The sequence below is a fragment of the Colossoma macropomum genome, unplaced genomic scaffold (assembly GCF_904425465.1).
Source record: "Colossoma macropomum unplaced genomic scaffold, Colossoma_macropomum, whole genome shotgun sequence".
Lineage (NCBI taxonomy): Eukaryota > Metazoa > Chordata > Actinopteri > Characiformes > Serrasalmidae > Colossoma > Colossoma macropomum.
In genome coordinates, this window is record NW_023495932.1 from 481,121 (window position 1) to 491,083 (window position 9,963).

Genomic DNA, 9,963 nt, shown 5'->3' on the forward strand with positions numbered 1-9,963 from the left:
ATGCCACAAAATTCAACATATTTACATTCGTACACCTATTCAGCCTACAGCAGTTTAGCTTTGTGCCACTATGTTGAAGTTATAAAGACTGGACTGCTTTTTGAATGAGGCATGACATTAAGCAGCCAATTAGAACAGACATCATTTACATATATCAAGTCTTCAAAGCACAGTAACAACACATTCTGGGATAAAGAGTTGTTGGAGCTCATGTACAAATAAATCGTAACTGTTTTTGGTGCATATTTTAACATATACGTTAGAAATGATCTCATGCTTACATGACAGTTTTGCTTGATCTGTCTATGCAAGTATAAATCAAATGACCCTCATCCTTTTGACATATCTGACCAAGTTATCGTAAATAATCACACCTCTTTTCAGACATATGTTTGTGTGATACATTTAGACAAAACAGGGCAGGATACTCGTGTAGGTCTAAACTTGGCTTGTTGAACCGTTGCCAAGGCTGTAAAGTATGCTGCAGAACAGGTAGAATTAGTTAATAAGTCTAGGAGGGTGTGTTCTGGTTCCGTTGACAAACAGGTGTAAAGAGGCTATAACCTAGACATGAAACGAATGTAGGGAATGCAGTGACATAATGTAGGCTTGGTTCGTCAAAACTATATACATTCCAGACTTGTAGACATAGGTGTGCTTTTTAAGGAAAGGTTGGCCAGTTTTTCGTAAAATATCTTTTGAACACTGTCCATGCAACATGTGGACAGTGTACCAACTAAGCATTGAGATTTAAAGTCATTCAGAGTGGTTTGATGTGAAATGGTGCATTGTAGAGAATGTGTTATAATGGGCTTGTGATGTCTACAATGCAAACAGTGCCAACACAAGCTTTACATGTAATGCTGAATATGGTACAACAGTGGAAAATCTGAAAACAATAAGTTTTCTTTAGGGACTATTTTTGGACTATAATTTTAATTGTGCGTGGATTAAAAAATGCTTTAGACCAAAGCCTTCTCACAAAACTTTAAAAACTGTGTCTCAGCCATCAGGCAGTGTATTTGTAACCAGTTCATGTAATACATTTCTAAAGTAATGTGGTTTCTCTGGAACAGAGCATTTCAGAATGACCAGGTTTACATGTTATGCAGACATTTTGAAAAGTCTATGGAATTCTCCCTTAAGTAAATGCTTAAACTTGGAGAGACTGTAGTGTATAACTTTTGGCAAAATATCTATGTTGAAAAGTGTGTCATTCATTTCAAATATTTTATTTTGTATATGTGTGAAAGGTCACACTGTTATGACAGATTGTTGACAGGCTTTTTTGTGTGTTTAAGCCAGGTGTGTCCAAAGTCCGGCCCCAGGGCCAAATGTGGCTCACAGAGATTTTAACTGGCTCCTGCTTCAGTTTTACAGCACATTTTAAGCGGCCCGCCAGCATGTTGCAGTTCTTCCTTTCACCTGATGGTGGCAGCTGACCGGAGCTGCAGCTTCATTTACTGAACATTTTGAACTACAGACATAAAGCTCAATCTTAACACTGAGAACTGGCGATCTTGGCGAGACGGAAAACTTCTTATAAGAGCAAATTCTGTAATATTGTGATATTTTGAAAACCTAATATTTTGAATCATTTGTGAATAATAGTTCAGCCCTCAGGGATTCTGTCACAGTACGATCTGGCCCTCTTTAAAAAAAAGTTTGGACACTCCTGGTTTAAGCATTAGCATAATAGTTTCCAACCTGCTTGTTTCAATTAGCTACATCATCATAGTGCAGCTTGGCTGTGTAGCACTTTAATATGGAAAATAGACATTTCTCATTCTGATGAATTGGATTTTTGCCAGCATTGTGACAAACTTTGGCCAACAACCTTGCAACAGAAGCTATGAAAAAACAGCACGTTGACCGGTCTCAAGTAAGCATGTTTAACAGCTTGAAAACTCTTTCAACCTGAACGAGAACGCGCATTTAAAGAAGTCTTCTGAAGAACCCAATCCATATTCTGCTGATTTCCGTGGCCATTCGGAGGTTGCTCTGGGACCTGCAGCCTAAATCCAAACACCTAACAGCACAGGAACAACAGAATGTTTGTAATAAAACAGACTTGTGCTTGAATCAAATATTAAGTCGGAAATAGTTTTATTCAATCTCTTTGTAAATTTCATTCACAGCAGAAGCATAAGTAACATCAAAGACAGCAGATCATACATAAGTTACAGGGGTTACAAAGGCAAAGTGTAAGTGTGTGCATGTGTGTGTCAATGGGTTTTCGAGGTTCACAACACCATTCCTCCACCCATTATCTCCAACCTCTGTAGGATAAAAAAGAGAAAACAACTTCAGACACAAAAGCAAGAAAATCTTGACCTTTTGATCAGAGCTTCATCAATATGCTGAGGCCTACAGGCACACGCACTCTGCACTCTTTGCACCATACCTGTGGTGGTTCAATGAAGGCGAGCCAATCTGATGAGTGTGTTGGTAGAAGACCCATCGATTGACACTTGTAGACTGCCAGTGCGGAGCCAAGTAGGTTGCCGATGAGGTAGACCAAGCCCTGGAGCCACTGCTGACTGGAGCTCTCCAGCAGTTTAAAGGCTGAGAAAAGGACATAGTATTAAAAACACTACATAGAAGTGGTACCTCTGGACAGTTATGCTCACTGAGAATCATTGGAACCATATAAGCTCCAAGAGAATCGCAATTAGCAGGGCTTTCTATCATCACTACTTCTGGATATTGCCCTTTGATGCAGACCTTAGACCTAAATGAACTTTAAATGTAATATGTGGTTTAATGTTTCCATAAGGCATAGAATTAGACCTGGGCAATATCGAAACACAATTAGCACAATATTTTCTAATTTAAAAAATATCATGATTACAAATATATCGCAGACTGCAAGTGATTTCCAAAGCCATGTTTACCTGCTACACATATTAAAGAACAATGTGTTTACCATCAGTACAGCAGAGTTCTCATAATTAATTAACTAACCACCGGGACACGTAAGCTGTATGGACAACGTTGCAAACACGCAGCAGAGACGATGGGGAATTTACTCTGCCGTAGCCTTTTAATAGCACCACTATAACTCAGTAAACAGTAGAAGTGAATAAACCAATGTGTACGTATTATTAATATTATTATTACCTCTTTTCTGATCCCGTTTCCCTGCCGTAGATGGGGATCAAAAGAGTTTAGAGCTAGCTGCTCTACGGTAACACCCACTCACTTTAGCTCTGTTGTTTTACTGCAGTGAGTCTCACTAAAGCAAGCCGAAGTTCCAGAGCACTTCAGAATGTATTTTCGCTTCCATGCACTCAAGCCCAACGTGAAGTAAAATAAGGTGAAGAGTCATGGGGCAAGTATGAGTAGCATTACTGTGCATAGCAGCCAGGACTAACAGTCAGCTTCTTAACAAACTCTCTCTTTCACTCTCTCTGACAGAAAAAAACTCACTATTGGACTGTTAAAGTTCTCTTTCTAATACAGCGATTATTGCCTTTTACATATCTCCATCACTGACGATGTCTGGTTACAGTGCCCAGGACTACATAGAATAAACCCTTCCTAATGAACTAACTCCAATAAGGAGGGTCTACTCTAATTATTCTGCTACACAGAACATTCAAACCTACTTACAGAATGGATTTTACAGAATAGATTGTATTATTTTCTGTTTTTTAGTATAAATGTGAAGCCAAAAACTATGACATACCACATTATGCAATAATGAGAAAGATCCTTCAAAGTACACTCATGCACACTCTGCACACTCATGGCATTCTTAGAACAGGTTTTATGAGCAGTTCTTTGGATGCCTTTCTAAAAGGCTTAAGTATTTTGAAAATTAGTCTTAGGAAATAAACATTTAAGCAAGTCTCCAAAGTGGACATTTTGACTGGCACTACATTTCTGGTGTGAAAGCCTGTGGTTTTGAGGGGCACTTGCTATTTGCTATTCTGTTCAGGTGCCCACTGGCTAATATAACCTGCTTGTGTAAATCTAGGCCATTAGTGTCCTTGGTTTGAGGCATAGCTAAAATAACCCTCAGGTGCAAAGAAAGTAGAGTCAGGTTTTACTCACTGGCAGACATTGACATGAGTGCCTGAATGGGCCTCCAGGCCATCATACACACCATCATGATGGGGAAGATGGAAATGGTGTTACCAGACATGTACATGATGAATAGATTCATAGGAATCTGTTTCAGGGGACCAAGAGCTATGTCCCAGCATCTCTACAAAAAGGAAGAGGGAGAACACAATGACATACATCCTTCTGCACATTTACATGTTATCAGCATGACTAATGATTACCAATGCCAGCAATTATTACAAAAGGGCTTTGAAGGTTAAATCATGTGAATAATGCTATATTTAATAAGGACAAACTGAGCATGCTGTGAGAACTTTTGTCCACCTGTATTATGTAAACATTAGTTGCAACTCACTGTATATTATGCATCATCTTCATGTTTACTGTTTAAACATTAGACAACAAATGGTACACGCTCCTTAACCAAATAAACAGACAGAAAACCCTAATTGTCAAAGACTGTGCTTTATTTTTATATTGTTACTATCATTATCATCATTATTATTTTTTACTACTACTATTACTACAACTGATGGCATTAGTGTTGATGTGTTTTATTTTCAAAACTTCAAATGTACTTTCAAATTTCTTTCTGTAAAAGTTGGACTCTGGGTGAAAAGGCTCTGTCGCCCCCCTGTGGCACTTTCAGAAATTTACTGATACTGATGTACTGATGTTTTTTGTTTACAACTGCTAAAACACATTTTCTGAAACTGTATATGATTTTTTAAAACCCCTAAACTCAAATCGAAAAAATCTAAATAAATTCACAAAATGCATCTTTTCCTGATAAAGGAAATTATTGAGTCAAAAGCGTGTTAACTTTGCTTATAATGAAACACACACCAACTCATCGAAATCCTCACACTACAGGTTAGAAATTACACACTAGTGTAACTTCAAAACACTGTCATCACAGATGCCACTGAATTGGTAACAACCTCACAAGGAAATAAATACGCATGCAAGTAAAATCTTTAAAAGAGTAAAAATTGAGAAAAATATAAACAGGTAACTTTTATTCATGGAGATGCCATGTATTTGTAGGAAAAAGTAAAAATCAAAAGCATATATGTTCTATCGAAAAACAAATTTTATAAAGAAATATATTTAGAAATATTTGGATTTATTGTGCCACAGCATTCCAACTGTAGGCTGCGGTAGACCAAATGGAACCCTATCTATAGTGAACTATTCCTGGACTTGTGAAAAGACAATGCAAGACCACCAAAAGAGAATATTTTAGATTCTCACCTGCACTGACGCAGTGACATACTGGAATATACAAGAGCAAAAAATCCAGAAACACAGAGATGCAAATGATCTGTTTTCCTCTCTGATCATCCTGGCTATTGAAGCAGTTTAGACACTTTGTCCAGCTTCTATCACTCTCATACGATGATCAAGACCATGGTTGAACATGTATCCCATCTGTTAAACAGTGTCTTCCTGTGATCATCATCTTTTTATCTTCCTGGACGACGTCTTCTACCCTGCAAGTTTCCTCTGGTTCTTGTTTGAGCCTCATTTTCCATTCTATCAGTACCATTTTTTGTATTTTGAAACTGCAGTACATAGTTTTCTCAGTATTTAATTGCACCTTCAGAAAAATGCCAACAGTTAAGCTTACAGGTGTGTGAACCACAACAACTATGTGTTACCTGTGTTTGATTATAGTAAGTGGAGTTTTGTGTATTTAATGGCAGAGTATGAAGCTAACTGTACTCTGAAACACACCTTGTGTTTACAGTTACACAAAAAGAGTTTGGGAGATTTGCAGGTTGTGTGTATAATGAGATTATCGCCTCAGATTTTGGCAAAAGAATTTTCCTTTTACTTATTGAGAGAAAATGTATGGGAAATTGAGTTTGGAGCATCAGTTTTTGTGTGTTAGTGATTGAAAACTTTGCTCATCGTCCCAGTCCTAATCTTGTTATTATTCTTATTATTATTATTATCGTAGTAATTACTCCTACCATTAACATGCAACATTTTCTACCATTTTGGTCTGCACTCCTCTCATTCACTATGGGAATCTTACTTTCTCCACCAGGTTGCGGTCGGTTTCCTGCACGCTGGTGTCGGGCACTGGTTTGTCCGAGTATCCCACAGGGTACATAACATCTCCCTCCTTACTCTGCCTGTCCCCTCGGCTCCTGCACACAGGAAGGAATCACCCCTGGTTAAACATTCAAACAAGCAGGATGGACAATATGGTGACAGAACAACGTTAGAGGGATGCATCGATACCAGTTTTTTCAGATCGAGTACGAGTAAATTTTTTTTTAGTACTCGTTGATACCATACCGAGAAACCATATTTAGAATTGGGTAGTTGTTCGGGTAAATGAGTGCAATGTACTCTAAAAATTAAGTCATTAAAGTCTAGCCGATTTTAAATGAAGTGCTTTAGCTAGATGCGCTACATTAAAACCTTGGACTAAGTAGTGCTGCGGTGGAGAAGAACGGACGGGAAAGTTGTAAGTAAAGTACAAGTCATAGTTTTGCTCCTCGCCTTTTCCTTTCAACAAGTTTCTGGAGCTCAGTGACAGCTGGAATCACATGTGAGGCTAATACACCCAATTAACTTATGTTTCGAGTTTTATGTCTTGTTGGGAGTATTTTATTGTTGAGCTGTAGCTAAATGTCCTCTAAGGCCAAGCATACACTGCGCTCTGCCTGGACAAGCACCCTACACTATACCAATAAGAGTCCTTGGGCAAAACTCCTAACACTACCTTCACCTACCTGTGTAAAATGGTCAAACTGTAAGTCGCTCTGGATAAGAGCATCTGTCAAATGCCGTAAATGTAAATGTAAGCTAAAAGAAGGTGGTGATGTATATAGTAGTGTATACTATATGGTCTCTACAGTCTATTTTACAAATAATATATAAAAAAAAAAAAATTGATTATACCACACTTTTGTGTTCAGTCAAACACCGTAAACTCAGTATAGAAAGACTTTGGTAGCAAATGTCGACTGTTTTCTCCTCCTTTATTTAGTTGTCCTGTGTGTCTCCACTTGTACCTGGGAAGCGGTTGAGATTGTGTTTGTGTTTAAGAACAAGATAACATCACACAGCGTATTCCTGGCGAGAATCCGCCATGGCAGAATGTTTACAGTGACTGACAGCCTTCAGTAATACTTCTCTGTGTGAGCGGCGCCTGTTTCACGGCTTTTGTTCATTAGCGCAGCAGCTACACTTGGCTTATGTCGCAGCTGGTATTGGCCAGTTTTTATGAGTACAAGTAAATGTACGCGGTATCAGACTGATACCCAATACCTGTATCAGTATCAATGTATCCCTGCAATATTGTCACAATTACATGATGCTCTACTTAGCATGTCCTAGATACTGGCATGACTCGAAAAATGACCATCTGCATGCACCATTTGAGAACCTACAATGCTGGGAGTCCATGAGAGTGTAATCGTAATAATCATGATGCAGTAAAATGCTTAACAAAACTATATATTGTATTAACACTTTTTAATAGCTTTTTAAAATGCGGCATTTTTGCTTTATTGTGTCTGTTCCAGTCCATCGAACTCCAGATAATAATAATAATAATAAATGTGATAACTGTGTAATAATAAATACAGTGTAATAAACTGACATTTTTACCCATCCAGCTCTGAGAGCAGAGTTCCTCCAAATGTGGCCATTAAAGCTTGTAGCGGGAGGTAAATACACTTACCTCAACATATACCTGTGCTATACTGATCCAAGTGTGGGTGAGTTACATGCATTTGCAATTGTATGACAAAAACAATTACACCGTGCTTACCTGGTATTGCCCAAACTCAGCTCCAGGGCCCATTTCATCCTCTTGGGTCCTCCCGCACCCCTTGTGGACAGAGCTCCTCCTTGCCCCCCTGGTGATGACATGATGCTGCGCTGCTCGCCAAATGCTAATTAACCTAATGAACAAACAAAAACAAACAAACAGAGACAAGGTTTCAAGATATTTGACGTGGCTAATCCCACACACCTGAAGTTATGTCAGGATTGTTGCTGTAATGCAAGTGTTTTTTTTAAGAATCTCACAGCAAATTCATACAACTACCATAACTTACTACAGAGTTCTACACGATTATTATAGATTACTACAACAATGTTCTAGAGGAAAATTACATGGAGATAAAAATAGTATAGTTAATAATAGAAGTATTAAAGAGTACCATAGAAATATTACAGATTATTTTAGTATCAATATAATTCTCTCTTTAATAAATAACTTAATATCCTGCTTTGTGAAATCCCACCTATCAGTTATTTGTCGATGTAAACAATAAAGCAAGCGTCAACATGGAAACTAGGGATGCACATGGGAACTGTGGGCTGATGCACATATTTAATACTTTTCGTACAAATATCTGCTGATGCCACTACATAAACGTTACTTTATAAAAAGCATAAATAGGGATGAAACCAACTCGATTAGCGTAACAGAGAAACGGAAGACATTTTTGTAGAATAACACTCTTCTTTTTTTATTTAGCAAAGAAAATGGCTCTATACAGAACCACGAACACTCAACGAACTATTTGCATGATTAATGGGTTCTTTCTTTGCATCGTGAAAGGGTTCTTCTTCAGATGATAGAGGATGTGCTGCAGAAGGTTCTATATAGAAACTTTTTGAAAAGGGTTCCACTATTGTTACAAGCCAAAGAACCCTGGTACTATATAGAACCCTTTTGATGAAACTCGATTAGCTTTACAGAGGAATGTAACTCGAGGTGGGTAATCCAGGTCCAAAAAGTAAAATCCCTCCCCAGGATTTTGTTCCAACTGCTTGACTTCTCTATTTTGCTCAAACCAGCAGCAAAGGTGTTCAAGGCAGTTGGAACAAAATCCTGGGGAGGGTTTTTACTTTTTGGACCTGGATTACCCACCTCTAAATGTAACACTTTTTTGTAGGGTTACACCTTAAAAAGACAGTATAAATGCGGTTAATTTCATAAAGTGTTGACATTTTAGTGCAGCAGCCCAGCATCACCTGAAGGTTAAGCTTTGCCAGAGCACAACAGCTAAATCAAATCTACACATCTGTCCAACGTCGGTTTGTTTCTGTTAGCAAAAATCTGCCGATACTGAAAAGGTTCCCATGCAATCCTGCTGCACCATTTAAGGTGGAACGGGACAATTCGAACAAGAAGCTGGAGAACAGGAACCTAACTTGAGCTTCGTGACACGTTAGCGTTACTGAAGTTACCTAAACAGCGTCTCCTCTGTATATATTTTCTGTGTTATACGATATAATGTACATAAAACTGGAAAAGGGTCTCTAACATTGGCCTAACGTTACTATTATTGCACCAACACGCACATTAGCATTAGCTAGCTAGGTTAGCGTTAACGTCAGAGTTTGTTTACAAAGGCAACGACGAACAGCCTCACCGTCAGATGGCTACAGCAGCTACAGAAGGACCTTCCCCTCTTTCTCTCTGCGGCTCCAACAACAGCCTGGCTGAGCGGAATATTAAATTAAAATGAGAGAACCGTGTATGACAGCTTTAACACTCTTCCCCTCCGAGCGTTATCGGGCCGCTGATGGTGAAGCTGTAGCAGGGCTGTACTGGACAGTCACAGCGCCACCTGTTGGACTGTAGGCTCATCTGTGTCCACTATGTTCTTCTTCCTCTCCTGAGTTAGGCTGAGAGGCACTGCTGTGGTGTGTTGCCGCCCCTCACTGTTTAGAGATGGTACTACCATGAGAGAACTTGTAGAGAGCCGGTTTATGAGGAGCCTGGCCACTTCCTATTTCCCCCATTATATTAAAAACAGGACTGCTAAACAGCAGAGGGCCCCCGCGAGGGAGTCCTCAATGAATGGGAGTAAATGGAGCTCAACGGCTAAAAACAAAAAGTTAAAATAGTTTCTAATCACT

The 9,963-nt window shown here is 38.8% G+C and overlaps 1 protein-coding gene across 2 annotated transcripts; it reads right to left on the reverse strand.

Moving 5' to 3' along the window:
- Nucleotides 1-2,082: 2,082 nt before the first annotated feature.
- Nucleotides 2,083-9,673, reverse strand: emc4 (ER membrane protein complex subunit 4). 2 transcript variants are annotated; one of them, XM_036564090.1, is made up of 6 exons: nt 9,474-9,672; nt 7,859-7,991; nt 6,110-6,224; nt 4,057-4,210; nt 2,405-2,565; nt 2,083-2,279 (listed from the first exon to the last, which is right to left on the reverse strand). In XM_036564090.1, the coding sequence occupies exons 2-6, from the start codon at nt 7,957-7,959 to the stop codon at nt 2,244-2,246; spliced, it is 567 nt and encodes a 188-aa protein (XP_036419983.1). In that variant the 5' UTR covers nt 7,960-7,991; nt 9,474-9,672; the 3' UTR covers nt 2,083-2,243. The 2 variants fall into 2 exon arrangements, with proteins under 2 accessions (XP_036419983.1, XP_036419984.1); XM_036564091.1 differs by having other exon boundaries at nt 2,094-2,279; nt 9,450-9,673.
- Nucleotides 9,674-9,963: the final 290 nt, after the last annotated feature.